Source organism: Balaenoptera ricei, chromosome 20 (assembly GCF_028023285.1).
Source record: "Balaenoptera ricei isolate mBalRic1 chromosome 20, mBalRic1.hap2, whole genome shotgun sequence".
Classification (NCBI taxonomy): Eukaryota; Metazoa; Chordata; class Mammalia; order Artiodactyla; family Balaenopteridae; genus Balaenoptera; species Balaenoptera ricei.
Genome location: NC_082658.1, coordinates 63,521,437 through 63,537,877, shown reverse-complemented (window position 1 = coordinate 63,537,877; position 16,441 = coordinate 63,521,437). Strand labels below are relative to the sequence as shown.

The 16,441-nt window shown below is 58.1% G+C and overlaps 1 protein-coding gene across 11 annotated transcripts; it reads left to right on the top strand.

Moving 5' to 3' along the window:
- The first annotated feature begins 587 nt into the window (after window positions 1-587).
- Window positions 588-14,663, top strand: NT5M (5',3'-nucleotidase, mitochondrial). 11 transcript variants are annotated; one of them, XR_009499587.1, is made up of 8 exons: window positions 588-1,009; window positions 1,277-1,330; window positions 2,038-2,241; window positions 4,264-4,364; window positions 9,154-9,214; window positions 12,654-12,768; window positions 12,853-12,995; window positions 14,031-14,108. XR_009499587.1 is itself a non-coding variant. In XM_059907562.1 (7 exons), the coding sequence occupies exons 1-7, from the start codon at window positions 743-745 to the stop codon at window positions 14,171-14,173; spliced, it is 945 nt and encodes a 314-aa protein (XP_059763545.1). In that variant the 5' UTR covers window positions 588-742; the 3' UTR covers window positions 14,174-14,663. The 11 variants fall into 11 exon arrangements, 9 of the variants coding, with proteins under 9 accessions (XP_059763545.1, XP_059763549.1, XP_059763548.1 ...); XR_009499588.1 differs by lacking the exon at window positions 14,031-14,108 and adding an exon at window positions 13,105-13,228; XM_059907562.1 differs by lacking the exon at window positions 12,853-12,995 and having other exon boundaries at window positions 14,031-14,663.
- The last annotated feature ends 1,778 nt before the right edge of the window (window positions 14,664-16,441 follow it).

Below are 16,441 nucleotides of genomic sequence, written 5' to 3'. Positions count from 1 at the left end.
AGAAGAAAAAAAAAAGCCACCTTTAACGGGGTACATAACAATATTTATTTTAGATTCATTTGAAAGTCACCGGTTTTATTAAGGCTTCGTGATATTTGCACGGCGTTAATTGCTCTTCTAACAGCCTCTCCCCAGCCAGTCACTGTAAAGCAGGGGGCACATCACACTGTTTTGGTTCCTTCCTACTACTGTCACTCCCTTTAGTTCTGCCTATTTTGTTGACTTATTTGCTTTGTGTCCCTCTCCCCTTCTAAGATGTGAGTTCCAGGGTAGCAGGACCTCGTCTACGTGGTCCACTGGGCGACGCTCTAGGGGCTCAGTAAACGACTCCGCGACACAGGCCTGCTCCATCCTCGCTGCGGCACTGGGAGGAGGGAGCCCAGGCGCAGGATCCCGGGAGAAGGTGCCAGTGGAGATCCGAGGACTGCGGACGCCCCGGGGACAGCCCAGCGCCCAGGGCTGTCCTTCAGGCCACGCCCCTCGGGCCCGCCTCCGCCAGCGCGGGTCCCTTTAAGGGCGGCGAGGCCGCAGCCTCGCTCTGGGGCTTGAGCCTGCGCGCTCGTGCCCCGCGCGCCCCGCGCGCCCCACGCGCCCCGAGCCCCGCGCGCCCCACGCATCCCGCGCGTCCCCGGCCCCGCGCGCGCTCCCCGCATCCCGCGCCTCCGACGTCCGCTCCCCTGTCCGCAGTGTCTCCTCCCGCGCACATGGCCCCGGTGTTGGCGGCGAGCGCCCGCCAGGGGCCATGATCCGGCTGCGCGGCTGGTGCGCGCGGAGGCCCCGCGGCGCAGCGGTGCCTGCGGGGCCCGCTGGGCTGCGCTGGGCGTCGGGCGGGCCTGCCGGCCGCGCCCTGCGGGTGCTGGTGGACATGGACGGCGTGCTGGCCGACTTCGAGGGCGGCTTCCTCAGGAAGTTCCGCGCGCGCTTCCCCGACCAGCCCTTCATCGCGCTGGAGGACCGGCGCGGCTTCTGGGTGTCGGAGCAGTACGACCGCCTGCAGCCCGGGCTGAGCGTGAGCACCCCCGCCCCGGGCGCGCGTGGCCCTGGGAGTCGCCCCCCGCAGCACCGGGTCCTAGGGGCCTCTGCGTTCGAGAGCTCTTGGCTGTCATCGAGGGCTTCTCAAAATTCAGGAGCACATAAAGCGTAATATACCTAACTCCCCATCTTCAACTGACTTTTAAATTTTGGCCTCAAGTCACATTCCCGTTTCTTCCTCTACCTGAATTTGATGAGCATCTTTACCATACATTCTTTTTTTCCCTTGTCCACCAAAGCGTAGTTCCCAGTAGCACTGAGGTTGCGAGTCTTCCTGGACGGCACACAGGGAGTCACGGTGGGTCCGGATCTACTCCTTGGCTTATCCCCTGCCCCAGCCCGCCCAGCTGAGCACCTGAGCTCCGACGCCAGGAACGTTCTTAGATCGCTTGGTTTGTCCATTTAAACTACTTGGTGAAAGGAACGGGATCTTGCCATGGACCAACTTAGAGACCCAATGTTTTCTGCTGTCCCTCAACTGGCCACCTAAGGCGGCTGCCAGGGGGAGTTGATGATGATTTTAGGACCTATTTTGTAACCCCAGGTTGCCTGCCTTCCCTCCTCTGTGAGGCAGACATTATTTTCTCCCTTGTGAGGTGAGGAAACCTGTCCCATGTCACAGCCAAGAAGGGTCAGCCTGGATCTGAGCTGTCTGTCTGCTTGCCAAGGTCATTCAGTCCTGTCCTCTGTCCTCCTCTAACAAGTGCCAGTTCTTTGATTTACAAAAGGCATCTCGACAGTCATTTGGTTTGTGGAGGGGTGGGTGTTAAAAAAGGAAATCAAGCGCCATTTCTTTTCATTAACACCAGGCGCTTCAGAAGGCAACTTTCCCCTGAGGCTGGGGTGCTGACCTCTCCCGCTCCCGCTACCTAATTAAAAACTTTAAACCGGAGAAAGTGCCCTAGTAATTTTTGCAGGCCCAGTAATGTTCTCCCCTGCCCTGTGTGTGTGTTCATTCATAGACGGCACTCAGCGTTGCCGTCCGGGTTCTTCCTTTCCTCCCAGGACCGTGTTACTGTGATGCCACTAAGCCTGTTACTGAAATGGAAGTCCGTGTGCCCGATGCACAGTGAGGCCAAACGATACCAAAACGTCAGAGTCTGGAACAGAGAAAGGTCTGCTGCAGGGCCATGCAAGGAGATGGATGGCTCATGCCTTAAAAACCCCAAACTTCCCAAAAGCTTTCAGCAAAGCCCTTTTCTAGGAAAGGTGAGGGAGGGGCGTGGTTAGTTGGTGCAAACTTCTTGTTGTTAGATCCTTTGTTCTTGAGGTCAGGTCATGGTCAGGTAATGATGTTGCTGTAAATCTCCACCGAGCAAATGTTATTCTGTGTTCTGACAAGAAAGGGCAAGGTCTTACGGCACAATTTTCACCCTCGAAGGTCCAGGTCCTGGCTAAGAGGAGGGGGTCTCTGCGGGGGCTGGTCACCCTTCCCCGGAGCGTTCGTCCAGCACCAGGTCTGGGTCCTCCAGTGCCCAGACCTGGCTGAAGAGGCAGGTCTCAGCTGGCGGCTCCCTCAGGTCCAGGTCCCGCAGACTGCCACTGCCATTAGGTCGCCCACCCCCCGGCTCTCCAAGGACAGTGGCTCTTCTAGTCCTTTGTACCAGTGTGCAGACCCCGGGTCTAAGGGAATGCGTCACTGTCTTCCAAGAACAAGGCCCGGGAGCAGAACTCCTCGGGCACCAAGGAGGGGTGCTCTGAGAGCTCACCGTGCACTGCTGCTCCTGGGAACATTGCAGGCAATGGGGCTTTAATAGACGCACACGTGACCTTTATCCCCGGGCCCAGCTCACGGCAGGACCTCCCGGGTCTCCCCTTGGCGGAGCTGGCCCAGCACCTGCGTTAAAACCTCCCTGTCAAGCACCCGGCTTCCACACGGAGGCATCCCTGCTTTACAAAACGTGGGTCTTTCTGTGTTTCCTTTGAGCCTCACTTGCCGAGGGGTGAGCAGGGCAGAGGGGAAGGCATAGCTCATTTTCACTGACTTAGAATCTTACACTGTTAGGGCAGTTGAACGGGCCTCAGAGAAAGGAAGTCCCTTGACCAGGGTTTCAAGGAAAGCTGAGGGGGAGGGAGGTAAGCTGGGGTGCTGAGGGGAAATGGTTAGCCCTGGGCCACAGCCTGTTTTCCACCACTCACACTGCTTCCCTTTGAGTCAGAAGCCCCACGTTCAAGTTCTGACAGTATCACCCTGAAGTGGCCTTGAAAAAAAGCTTCAGTGAAGCCCAGTTTCCTCATTTGTAAATTGGGGATGGCAGCTCTTGCCGCTTGTGGGATGTGAGGCTCAGACAAGAGAGGGCATATGTTAGCCATAAGCACTGATTTGCTTAAGCCCATGTAGTTGACAACAGTATTGCCCGTGTGACCTCCGTGTGCTCCCCGTATGTCGCCGTGGTGGCATTTGTTCTGGGCAGTGGGGCTTCTGACGGCGGGTGGGGGGCGCTTCCTGCATTGCACACATGGGACATGGTTTCCTGCTTCTCAGAGGCTGGGGGTTGTCACTTTCCCCTTGTCCTGGCCCTGGAAGGGGGTGACATACTGCAGACTTGAACTTGGCCAGCAGCATAAGACGGACACTCCTAGCCGGGCGGTTGGGAGCTACCGTTTTGCTGTGTGACATTAAGTCAATCCCTTCCCCATTCTGAGCCTCAGTTTTCTCACATGTGAAATGAAGGTCTGGATTGGGGGCTTTTAAACTTTAAAAGCAGCAGGATAGTTGTGTGTGTGTGTGTGTGTGTGTTTTAACGAAGTATTTTATTGGCATCCCAATGTGTAGCTCAGATAAAGAGCTGTTCTGCTGATGTGGTGCGGAGCCTGGAGCTCTGCCCGCGCCCCCATCCCTCGTGGCACGGCGGTGCTTGGAAGGGCCTGAGCTCCTCCAGCTGTTGAAAGTGAGATTCCAGCGCCGTGGCAGGACCCAGCCCACCCTCGCTGCCTCCAGGGGGCCTCTGGCCTTTAGAATCAGGCAAACGTGTGGTTCCTGGCAGCCGGCCTTCGGTCCCCGCCAACTCCAGCAGGGCCTGCAGCAGCGCTGGCTTCAGAGTCCACAGCCCCAGCACCGTAGCTGGTCCCTGTTGGATCCTCGCAGAAGCTGGATCCCTCCTGCAAAGGGGCCGGAACACACGCCGGTGCCAGCTCCCACCCGTCCTCCCCCAGGAGCTGCGTCCTCGGGGTGTGAGCAGGCGGGGTGCTGAGGACCCCGGGCGTCACCTGCTCTTCTCCCCTTCTCAGGAGAAGGCCATCAGCATCTGGGAGTCGGAGAATTTCTTCTTTGACCTCGAGCCTCTGCCAGGCGCTGTGGAGGCAGTGAAACAGATGGCCAACCTGGAGAGGTGAGTTTGTCTCGGCCCAGGGTCCGCGCGCCTTCCGGTATCACGTCACCTCTGCTCCCCGTTCGTCGCCCTGCACGGGCCTGTGCGGTCCATCCTCACGGGGCGAGTCTGTAGGCTGTTAAGATGCTTCCATCCAGCAACTTGGGAGAATGTCGAGTCTAATTTGACGGGGTTCGCTGGGTGTTCAGGGTTCACTTATTCAGCAAATATCTGAGAACTGACTGTTAGAGGCCCCTGGGCACCAGCGGGTCACAGGCGAACAAAGCGCGTTCCCTGCTCTCCCGGAGCTACCGTCCAGCCAGAGAGCGGGTGTTAAATAGAGCATCCCACCCGGGAAGGCAGCCACGACCTGGGATCAGTGCTGAACACAGAGAGCCAGGTGTGTGGAGGGGTACGACGGGGAGACCTGGGAGATGGGATGGGAGAAGCGGCAGCAAGAGGGTGAGGGAGACGTCTGCCTGGCCCTGTGAGCTGAGGCCCCCGCCCCGGAAGGAGTGCCCACCACCCATCGAAATCCGGCGGCGCTTACCGTGCTCCCCTGAGGACCTTAAAAAACAATAGCCTGATTGAGGTACAATTCACATACCCTACACCCACATGGTTTTTGGCGGGTTCACAGAGATGTCCAGACATCACCATCGTCAACTTCAGCACATTAACAGTCACTGCCCATTCCGGCTCTCTGCCCTCAGCCCTCGGCAGCTGCAGTTGGCTTGCTGTCTCTGGATTTGCCCATTCTGGACGTTTCAGATACGTTTCCTACAATACCTTGCCTTCTGGGACTGGCTTCTCTCACTCAGTATGATGTTTAAGGGTTCATGTGTATTGCAAAGTGAATCAGCACTTCATCCCTTTTCACTGCTGAGTGATTCTCCGTTGTGTGGATATGCTACGTTCTGTCCTTCCGTTCCTTAGCTGATAGATCTTGGGTGTTTCTTCTTTTTAGATACGAAGAATAACACTGCTGTGAACATTCATGTACAAGGTTTTTTGTGGTCACATGTTTTCATTTCTCTTAGATGTGTACCAAGGAGTGGAACTGCGGGGTCATATGCTGAATCCAAACTACTTTCAAAGCAGCTGCACCATTTTACATTCCCAGTAGCAATGTCTGAGGGGTCCAACTTCTCCTCCCCAGCACTTGCTATGGTCTTTTTGATTCCAGCCATCCTAGTGGGTGTGAAGTGGTATCTCACTGTGGTTTTAATTTGCATTTCTCTGAAGACTAATGATGTTGAGCATTTTTGGTGTGCATCTTAGCTATTTGTATATCTTTTTTGGATAAATGGGTATTCAGATCCTTTGCTAATTTTTTTTTCAATTTATTTGTCTTTTTTTGTTATTGTTAACTCATAAGACTGCTTTATATATTCTGGATAACAAGTGCCTTGTGAGATATATGACTTGCAGATATGTTCTCTCATTCTGTGGATTGTTGTTTTAGTTTCTGGGTGGTGTCCTTTGAAACCCGAAGTTTTTATTTTGATATAGTTCAATTTATTTATTTTTTTTCTTTTGTCGTTTGTGTTTTTGGTGCCGTATCCAAGGATCCTTTGCCTAATCCAAGGTCACAAAGATTTGCTCCTATGTTTTCTTCTAAGAGTTTTATAGTTTAAGCTCTTATATTTAGGTCTTTGATCCATTTTAAGTTAATTTTTGCATATGGTGTGAGGAAGGTGGTCCCACTTCCTTCTTTGTCATGTGGAAAATCCAGCTGTCCCAGAACCATTTGTTGAAAAGACTCTTCTTTCCTCCGTTGAATGGTCTTGGCTTCCTTGTTAAAAGTTAATTGGCCACAGATGTTAGGATTTCCTTCTAGGCTTGTATAACTTTTATTGCTCACAGTTTTGCTTGAATTTAGCAACCACGCTGACAAATCAAACATAAGGTACGATTTGGCTTTCACTGTGCCATGTAACTGCCTTCAAGCATTGTCTGCTTTCAGAGTTCTGACATGATGAATAGACATCAGAGAAACACAAAATGCTTAGAGTTTGGGTTGACCTATAGGCTGGTTTGGTTGGTAATTTATCTTTAGACTTGAGTCCAGGCTCTGCAGAGTAGTGTATTCTACTCTGGTCTATGATTTGAACCTGATTTACACCAGAATAATGTACTATAACTTCTTCCACCTGTAGCAAGAGCCTGGCGAGGCAAAGAATGTGTATTTTTGCACCGAAGCTTTTAAAAGCTCTGTTCTTGTCTGGATCCACATTTCCTGGACCACATTCACCAACTGTATTCTGGGGAGCTGGATTGCACGGTGGTTAAGTCTCAGTCTGAACCGGAGTTAGACCGCTTCTCCAGAATCGAACCCTCAGCAAGTTTCTAAACTTTCAGTTTCTTCATCTGTAAAATGTGTGCAGTGTAAATGTTAGCTGCCGCTGTTACTATTCTGCAGGACTTAATAGGTGTGCAACAGAAAGGTGTTCTTTTTTTTTTTAATATTTATTTATTTATTACTTATTTATTTATTTATTTTGGCTGCACCGGGTCTTAGTTGCAGCATGTGGGATCTTAGTTCCCTGACCAGGGATCGAACCCGGGCCCCCTGCATTGGGAGTGTGGAGTCTTAACCACTGGACCACCAGGGAAGTCCCAAGAAGAGTGTTCTTTGACCAAAGCAGCGTGGGAAACATCGATGAGAGGTGTCTTTCCTGTGGGACTTCTCAGAGCTTTTAGTTTGTGGACGTGCATTGAGATTCTTCAGGGGGCGGCAGAGGAGACAACTTTCTTTAATTTTTATTTTTTAATTTGTTTTTATTTTTGGCTGCATTGGGTCTTTGTTGCTGTGCGCTGGCTTTCTCTAGTTGCGGCGAGCGGGGGCTACTCTTTGTTGCAGTGTGCGGGCTTCTCATTGCGGTAGCTTTTGGGGAGCACAGGCTCTAGGTGCGTGGGCTTCAGTAGTTGTGGTGCATGGGCTCAGTAGTTGTGGCTCACGGACTTAGTTGCTCCGCGGCATGTGGGATCTTCCCGGATCAGGGCTCGAACCCGTGTCCCCTGCATTGGCAGGTGGATTCCTAACCACTGCACCACCAGGGAAGTCCCAAGGAGGCAGCTTTCGTCTCGTGGGTTCTGGCCCGGAACACTTTTTCACAGCTGCCCTATTAACACGTTTGCAGAAATTCCAGTCTGGGATGTCCAGGTTGAGACCACACCACTGGTCCTTTACTTCCACTTTGGCTCTTAGCTGGGTGGACGATTCTGACGGTCAGTCCGTGCCCAGAGTTTGGGCTGAGAGAGGGGTCTAGTGGATAGTTAATCAAGTGGATGGCTCTGTGTCTTGTGCTTTGTGCAGGAAATAAGCAAGGTGACATGTTAGAGGTCACTGGGGAGGGGCTACTTCAGGTGCAGATGCTTCTCCAAGGGGGTGATATCTGACATCAGACCTGCAGGATCGGAATGAATAGTGAAGGGCAGTGGGGAGCGAGGGTACAGGCCCTGGGAGGGGAAGGGGTTTGCTGACTTGGGTAGCAAAGGAGACCAGGAGGTTTCCTCACTGAGGTTTCAGTGAGTGTGGGGCAGGTGGGATGTGGAGGAAGAGGTTGAAGAGAGAAGGGTGTCATCTAACTTAGGTTTTAAAAACATGGGCTCGGGCGCTGAGTTTGGCATTTCCTCGGCATTTCTCCAAAGAAGAGCTACAGATGGCAATTCAGTGCGTGAAAGTTTGCCTCAGCGTCATTCGTCCTTAGGGAAATAAGTCAGAACCACAGTTAAAAGCCGCTCTGCACCATTAGAATGACTGTCGTAAAAAAGATGGACGATCGTGGGTGTAGCCAAGGATGGAGAGAGCTTGGAATCCTTATCGCTGGTGGTGGGATTGTAACCGGTGCAGCTGCCTTGGAAACCGCATCCTCAGGATGTTGGATACAGAGCCGCCTGTAACCCAGCAGTCGCACCCGAGAGAAACGAAGACACAGGTCCACACGGACCCTGCGCACGGGCGTCCCCAGCGCCACAGTTCCTGGGTGGAAGCAGCCCCACTGTCCATCCGCGGTAGCGTGTAAACAGAACGTGGAGCATCTGTACAAGGGACGTTACTGGGCAGTCAAAAGGCCCACAGTTCCAGTGCCCTTGAAAACATGACCCTAAATGAAAGAAGCCAGTCACAGAGACCATGTACTGTGGGGTTCCGTTAACATGAGATGTCCAGAACAGGCAAATCCACGGAGACAGGAAGCAGGCGGAGACCCAGGCTAGGCCTCTCGGGACTGCTTTCCAGGGATCCCATCTCCCGTGGGCTTGGCCCCGTGAGACAGTGGGTGCCGCTCCGGGGGCAGGTGCCAGCTCGATGAGGACTGGGGACCAGCTGGCACTGTTGGCGGGCACCGGGCCCGGGGCCACGGGAGGGAGCTGGTGCGGCACAGACCGCGAGGGCCCACCAGGGTCCACAGGAGTGCGCGAAGCCCCAGCCGCCCGGCCGCACCCTTGACCTAGAGACTCCGGCTCGGCTCGTAGGTTTCCTGGCTCTGCGCCGCGTGAGGCCCTGACGTACGTCCTTTGAGTAGCTGGCTCTGGTCCTGTAACGCCTTCCTCGCTGGCTGGTACTCGCCGTTTCTCGGCATTTCCTGTCACGTCCCAGGGACGGCTGCTCCTCAGCTCTGCCAACCTGTGTGGCCGGCTGCACGGGGCTGCCCTGTGGTTTGCCCGGCCCTGAGCTGGTGTCGGGCCAGGGCTGGGGGCACACGCGGCGGCCGGGGCCGGGCGGACAGGGCATCGCGGGCCATCAGGGGCCGGGCTCGGGCAGGGGGACGTCGGCGCCCAGCCTCACCCTGCTCCTCTCCCCTAGCACCGATGTCTTCATCTGCACCAGCCCCATCAAGATGTACAAGTACTGTCCCTTCGAGAAGGTAAGACACCTGCGGTTGGGCCCCTTCTCGCTTTGCCCCGTGTCCCAGGGAAGCGCTTGGACCCACACCCGTGGCCGCCGCCTGCCGGGGCTGTCCCTCCGCCCGTCCAGCCTCCCGGCTCTGGGCCAGGGCCTCCTCCCAGCAGAGTCTGAAATTCTGCTGCGCCCTCTGGGTGGACCTGGCGAGGCGCCAGTTTCTGTGGGAAGGTGACCGTCCCCGTTGGGGCAGCGTTGACGTGAAGGATGGGACGAGGAGAGGATGTGGGTCAGGGAGGGGCTGGAGGCCACCCAAACCAAGTATTTGGGCACGAAAAGCCTCACAAAGGTGACACAGTGAAACTGCACTTTGCTACATACTCACTTCGTCATCTCTATTGAAAATAGGTAGAATTACATAAAACTGAGACTTCTCTGGAGATTGGGAATTGCAGGGTTGCCAAACCCAGAGGGATGGTCTGTTCCCCGGGGGTGGGTTCACACCAGAGGTGGGCCCAGGGCTGCTCCTGCCCCGAGGAAGCCGAGGAGCTTCCCAGGTCTGGGAAGGTGGGGCTCGGGGCCCAGAGCCCCTGCTCGGGGGCCGACCTCGGCAGGGGTGCAGCGTGTCCTCTCGGGACCTCTCCTCGCCCGGCTCCACGTGAGAAGCAAACACACACGGTCAGCCAACGTTCGGCGCCTCCTGCGCGTCACACGGAAGGGATGCGCCCTCGTCGGGGTGTCGCGGGCGCTCCACTGTGTGCCTCGTCCTCAGGACGCCCCTCGACCCGCCAAGACCGTGAGTGCAGCTCACCTCGGGGGCGAGTGGCTCGGCTTGGTCAGCGGGGGTGGGCTTGGGCCTGGAGGCGTGTCCAGTCCCCAGCAGAGCAGTGAACTGGAGGCTCGGTACCCCCTGCACGCTGGCTAGAAGTGGGCATTGTCCGGCCCCTCACGAGACCCCCGGCAGAAACTCTGGGAGTAGCCGGTGTGTTTCCACAAGCCCCCAGGTGCGCCGTGTTTGAGAACCGCTGGGCTGGGGCAGCTGTTTCAGCCAGGGCTGCGGTGGAGGCGGGGCTGGCTGTCCGGCCCTCGCGGTCCTCGTCCCTCCCCCGGGGGTTCAAGTGTCATCTCTACTCCGACCATCCCGCCCGTGCAGCCTCAGCCCAGCACTCCCCTCTGAGCTCCAGGTGGCTCCGACCTGCCGTGTCTGTCCCCGGGGTGCCGACGTCCCTGTCCCACGTCCGCCCCTCCCTCCGAGGCTGGAAGCACCACCCTTCGTACCCCTCTGTACCTCAGCAAGCCTGCTTCCTGCTGAGGCTGTTTCTCAAGCACACCTCTGTCTCCGTGGCCATCTGGGGAGAAATGCTGACATAGCCTCCGCAGCTGCCCGCGCATTTCAGCTCCACACGCACACCCCCGGGGGTGCGGGCCATGTCCCGCTGGCCCTACTTTAAAGCCTTTAGTTGTCTCTGCAGCAGCTGTGTCACCAAATGCCGCTCTTCCCTGAGGCCGTGGAAAGACCTCCTCCCTCGAAAGTCCGTCTAGTAACTCTTTTGCTGCATGTGGTTCGGATTCGGTTTGGGTCGTCTTGACAGATTCTGGTTCGGGAATAACACCACCACTTTACCTCGGATGGCTCTGTGTTCACCAGGCCGAACTGTTTCCTGCCCAAGTGTCTTCAGGGACCAGAGTTACAACTGGGTGGAAAACGAGCCACCTTCCCTCCCCAGCCCAGCCCCCCCAGCGGTGCCCTTAGACCCCGGCCCCCACCCTGGCCGAGCCCGGGAGTCAGAGGAGAGCTCTGGGTCTCAGACCCCCCACCCAGCCTCTCAGGGCCTCCATCTCATAACCAGTGCAGTTGTGCTGATGCCTCCCTGGGTTGTAGGAAGGATGCAGAAGGCGGCATTTACCACCTTGCTAGCAGTAAACGTCACCCCCTGTGTCTTCTCTCTGGCCCCAAAGACCCCCACCCAGCACGAAAGAAAGAACCTCAGTGCACTTTTCTCAAACCAGAAAGCCTGGGCAGTTTCACGGTTGATTATTTTTTCTGCATTCTTGGATCCTGGAAAAATATGTTAGGTGCAAAGTTGCCTACACAGTTTAATTAAAAACTACGTTTTGAAACGTGGTAAATATTTTTTTAAAAAAAGGAAGAAAGGAAATTCCGCCAACTATAGATGTTTCTCTAACTTTCCTTGATTTCCCAGATTTTCTTTGATTAGCCATTACTTTTACAATAAAAAAGTAAATGCTTTTTTGGTTGGCAGTCATTCTGCAAACATTTACCGGGCACCTGCTGCAACGCTAGGCATCTGGGGCTTAAAAAAGCCGTCTCTTTGCTCTCGGGAGCTGAGGACAGTGTGGCAGGAAGAGAGACAGTCATCACTCTGTCACAGGCTCTGTGGTCACCCAGGGAGGAGGCCAGGGCAGGCTCCTGGGGAAAGTAAGAATTGGGTGGAGTCATGGAAACGAGAAGGCAAAGCCCTGGGAGGACAAGTTCTGAGTAGACGGGATGCGGCTGAGGAGAGACTCTCTGAGCTTCAGGGTATCCCAGTGGACACCCTGCAAACTGAAGAGCAGAGGGGGAGCAGAGCCCGCCTGCCCTCCTCCCCGGGGGCCTGGAACGCATTCCTGCGGGACGTCCGCGCCCTCCGTGGGGTTTGCCCTGCCCCCCACCCTCTGTCACCCCCTTGTTTTACCGCCTCAGAGCATTCGGGGTGCGCGGCTGTTGTGAGCCTTCAGTGCGGGGTGCGATGGGGCCCTCGGAGCAGCTGAGCCGGAACCGGAGCCCCGGCCGCCCCACCTCCCCTGGCCACGCGGGGTTGCCGTGCCGCCGTCAGGGCCTCTCCTCCCAGCCGGAGGCCTGGGGTGTCCGCGCCCTGGCCCGGTGGACGGCCCAGGGGTCAGCTCGTCTGCTGTCAGTCCAGCTCGGTGTGGAGACTTAGCCTCGCGAAGCTGTTTTGTGAACCTGACGGCCCCCTGTTATCTTGTGATGGGGGGGTCTTCCCGAGAAGGTGGCCAGTGTGGTCATTTGCATGGGGTCCTCCATCTGCTGGGTAAGGTCACTCAGGAGCAGGGCGTCGGGGGAGCCCCCGGACACGCCCGCGCCCCCGGCACTGGCACCGCACACCCACCATCTGCTTGAGATCCTCTCCCGCTCCCGTCATGGGTCCAGTTCTCACGTGGCCTCCGGACGAAAATTCACCGGGTAGGACAGGAGGACGGCCGGTCTGTAAGGGGTTGTTTCGACGCGCCTTGGAGCTCCGTCCCCCTTTCCTTGCCCTAGAGCCTAGCCGCAGGGGCCGGGGCGTCTGCTCGGAGCCACGATTCTGCTGCTCTGTAGCCAAGGGGCCGGGACGGTCCTGTTGTCCCCTGAGCGTGGCAGTCTCCCTGGGGGGGCCCCTCTTGCAGGAGAGCCGGCTGTGCCCCCTCACGGCTCCACCTCCCCCCGCCTGCTGTCGTTCCAGTACGCCTGGGTGGAGAAGCACTTGGGCCCTGACTTTCTGGAGCAGATCGTGCTGACCAGAGACAAGACCGTGGTCTCCGCCGACCTCCTCATAGACGACCGGGTGGACATCACAGGCAAGTGGCCTGCAGCGGGGGAGGGGCGAGTGTGGTGGCCTCACGGCCCCTGACCTGAGCGGCCCCCCTCCCCTCACTCACCAGATACGTGTTAGGCGTCACATCCAGCCTTAAGCCGCGCGTGGAGCGAGATGAGATTCTTCTCCGCGTCCAGCCTTGGAAGGGGCCCCACTGGGAGTCAGGAAGAGTGGGTCCTGGCTCTGGGGTAACTCGCTGAGTGACCTTGAGTGAGTCCCTTTACACCTTGAAGCCTTGCCCTCGGACAAAATGAGGGCTGGACTCTGGCTTCCAAACGTTTGTTTTTAGCAACAGAACCCTCCCCTTTTTTTTTTCCAGAAATAATTTGGACTGAACCTCATGTGTTAAAGCAGAAAAGCAAAGCCTAATCTCTCTAGTTGAAGGTGGTTTGGGAGCTGTGTTTGTCCCTTTTGCTTATGGGTGACCCCCTCCCAAAAAATAAACAAACCTTGGATTTGCTTAGAAAGGAGAGGGGAAGCTTATTGGTTCATCAAACTGAAAATCTGGGGTAGGAGGGCTTCAGGCACAGCTGAATCTAGGAGCTCAAACAACCTCCGTCAGAATTTGGTTTCTTTATCTCCTGGTTCTGCTGTCCTCGCTGTGCCTGCATACCCTGGCAGACGCTCCCCTCCTGGTAGCCATCACTAGTTTCAGGGTTAAATTATTCTTTTGGACACCTCAGTGGGAAAATTCGAAATATTCCTTCCCTGATGATTTTTGGAGCTGGCTTGGGAAATATGCCCATCTCTACCCCGGTCAGTGTCCAGAAGGTAGAATCCACAGGTGTGCCCGCCACTGACCTCCCAGACCGCACGGTTTCCCTAGGACAGTCAGGGCACAGTGCAGGGGTGGGGGAGGCCATGACTTCGAGGGGCCCAGGGACCCACTCAGCTTCTGTGGGGGGCAGGGGAGAGGCCGTACCCAAAGGGCAGGTCACCACTGGCGGCGTCAGTGTAGACCCAAGGGACTGAAGCCTGCGGGGCTGTGGGGCCCGCGGTCAACAGCTGGTGACGGAGCTGGTCCGGGCAGCGCAGGATGGCTGGGCACAGGGGCGGGGAGGGCGGGCGTCTTGAGGCTCAGCCTCAGCAGAGGCCGCGGCCGTATGGAGCGCCTGGTCACTGTTTGCCGAGCACCCGCTGTGGGCTCTGGGGCTGCGAGGGGGCCCGCGTCCAACCCCCGTGAGACAGGGCTGGTGCGATCGCCTGGGGCCCCGACGTGGGACTGAGGTGCTGCTTTCCCCCCAGGGGCCGAGCCGAACCCCCGCTGGGAGCACGTGCTCTTCACGGCCTGTCACAACCGGCACATGCAGCTGCAGCCCCCCGGCCGCAGGTTGCACTCGTGGGCAGACGACTGGAGGGCCGTCCTGGACAGCAAGCGGCCCCGCTGAGCTGGCTGAGCCCCGGCCCCGCACGTTGCCCGGCCTGGCCTTACGTGCACCTCGGGGCAAGGCTGGCCCAGGGCCCTGGACAGGAGACGGGCAGCCAGGCCGACCTCAGGCCTCCGGTCAGGGAGGAGCCCGGGGCGTTGTGCAGAGGGGACAGTCCTCCCCTCCCTCAGGGAAGCCCCCTCCCCGGCCAGCAGCCGCCTGGTCTGAGGGTGACGTAGGAGCAGGTGGGGACAACCGCCCCGCCCTGAACCACAGCCCCTGCTGCCCGGCGCCCAGTGGGGTCTCCCCCGTGGACCTGCCCCGGATCCAGCAAACACGGTGCGAGTTCTGGGCCATGCCAGGCTCTGTGCCAGGGGTCCTCCCTGGGCCCCGCCTCTGACTGGCTAGAGGGCTCTGCCCCCCACCCCCCACTACCCCCCCCCCCCGGGGGCCGAAGGCTTGGATGTTCGCTGAAGGCGTGAACAATAAATGCTATTCTCTAGTCCCCGCCCCAAGGTCCTCCGGCATCTGGCCCCCGGGCGCCCAGCTGTCCCCCTGCACTGCTGAGAGCCTGGGTTGGGGGCGCAGCTTGGTGGGTCTGCCTCGCCACAGGGCCGCGTGGGGCCGGGAGGGACGGGCCCTGACGGTGGCGCAGGTGGCAGCGCTGGCGGCTGCGGTGTCCCCGGGCGGGAAGTGGCCCCGTAACCGGCCACCCACGGCCCGCGCTTTCTTGCCTGCTCCTGCCCCCGCCGTGCTCCCCACGGCTGCCCTCCTGGGACCCCCTGGTTGTCCCCTGGGCCCCGGGGGTGGGTCGGCAGGAGGAAGGGTGAGGAAAGCGGCCGGTGGGTCCCGACTGGAGGGTATCGGGGCTGCATCACGTGGGCTGGAGTTCCCTGGCCCGAGCAGCATAGTGTCCAGAGGAGTCCTGGCCGCCCTGGCCTGTGGCCCGGGAAGGAAGCGAGACCCTGGGACTCGGGGGACAGGAGAGCAGGTCACATGCGCCACGGGGTGTGTCACCTTCTTGCTGGGCTCTTTACTCTGCCTGCTCCTGCCGGCCGCCAGCAGCGGCCTGCCCACCAGGTCCTCTGCACCCGCCCTCCGAAGGCCTCCCTGCTTAGAATGATCAAGTCCAGATGCCCCAGCTCTGGACCGTCTGGGACCGCAGCCTCTGCCTGATGGGAACCGCGCCCTCCCCTGGACGTGGCCATCTTGTTCACGGCTGTCTTGGGCTCTGTCGGTTTCTCAAGCGGGGGCTGGGGAGGGGCTGGGGGGGAGGTGCTTCCTTCATGCAGAGATGTCCTGGGGAGGGCCATCCCTCCCCATCCCCGGGCAGTGTCGTTGGCACCGCTGGCATAGCCTGTGCCCTGAGGTCGGCTCTGGGGCCCCACGTCTGGTGGGCGGACCTCTCAGCCACAGGGAGACATCTCCGCGGGGGATGCTGAGACCCCCCCGCCTGCGCTCCGGGCCCCTGGTGCAGTGCAGGGTGTGAGCAGGGGTGGGGTGAGGCCCAGCCAGAGCCCCTCCCTCGCATCTGGGCTCTTCCAGCTGATGGCTGCCCTGGGTTTTAAAGGCCAGTTTAGCTCAGCTGGAATCACTCACCCCGAGGTAGCAGCCACTGCAGCTGCCTAATCAGTTCAAGGAGAAAAAAATCATTGCAGGGGCCACGGTGTCTGGTTACTTCCCTGATTGTGAGGAGGGCTGCAGGGGTCCAGGTGCCAGGGAGCAGGGGGGCCCCTCCCCCCAGGTGACATTGATGGAGGTCTGGGTGGAGGAAGGGAGAGCCCTCCTGGCCCTGGCGGGGGTGGGGGAGGCACTGCAGAGGCCCTGGGGCTGCCAGTGAGGGAGCTAGGCGGGAAGGAGATGGGCGGACAGGCCTGGAACCTGGAGCAGAGGGGGGAATCGGAGGTGGTGGCTGTGCCGGCTGGGCCATGGGCCGGTACCGCCCTCCTTGTGAGGCAGCTGGGGACACAGGCAGGACCGCGGGGCTCTGTGATTCCCTTTTTGTCAAGCAGGATACACCTGCTTCATTTAAATGAAGGTGAGTTTCTTCAAACTTGAGAAGCACATGTTTTGCTTCTGGACCCTTAATGACCTGCAGAAAAGGAAGGGCCCCCCCCCCCATGGGTGACGCGTCAACTGGGTCCCTCGCCTTCTCCACTGGCCTCAAACTCCCTCAGCTCTGTCGAGAGCGAAGACTGACCCCTTTGAAAATATTGTAAATGTTCTGGCCTCGAGGCCCAGAGCCCCTGGGAGGAGCAGTGGCCAGGTTTGGAGCAGAAAGACTCAGGA

Coding starts and splice junctions, on each gene's coding strand:
- NT5M (XM_059907562.1), top strand. CDS start 743: ATGATCCGGCTGCGCGGCTGGTGCGCGCGGAGGCCCCGCGGCGCAGCG. Junction 4,365..9,153: donor CAGATGGCCAACCTGGAGAG/GTGAGTTTGTCT, acceptor CCTCTCCCCTAG/CACCGATGTCTTCATCTGCA. Junction 9,215..12,653: donor AGTACTGTCCCTTCGAGAAG/GTAAGACACCTG, acceptor CTGTCGTTCCAG/TACGCCTGGGTGGAGAAGCA.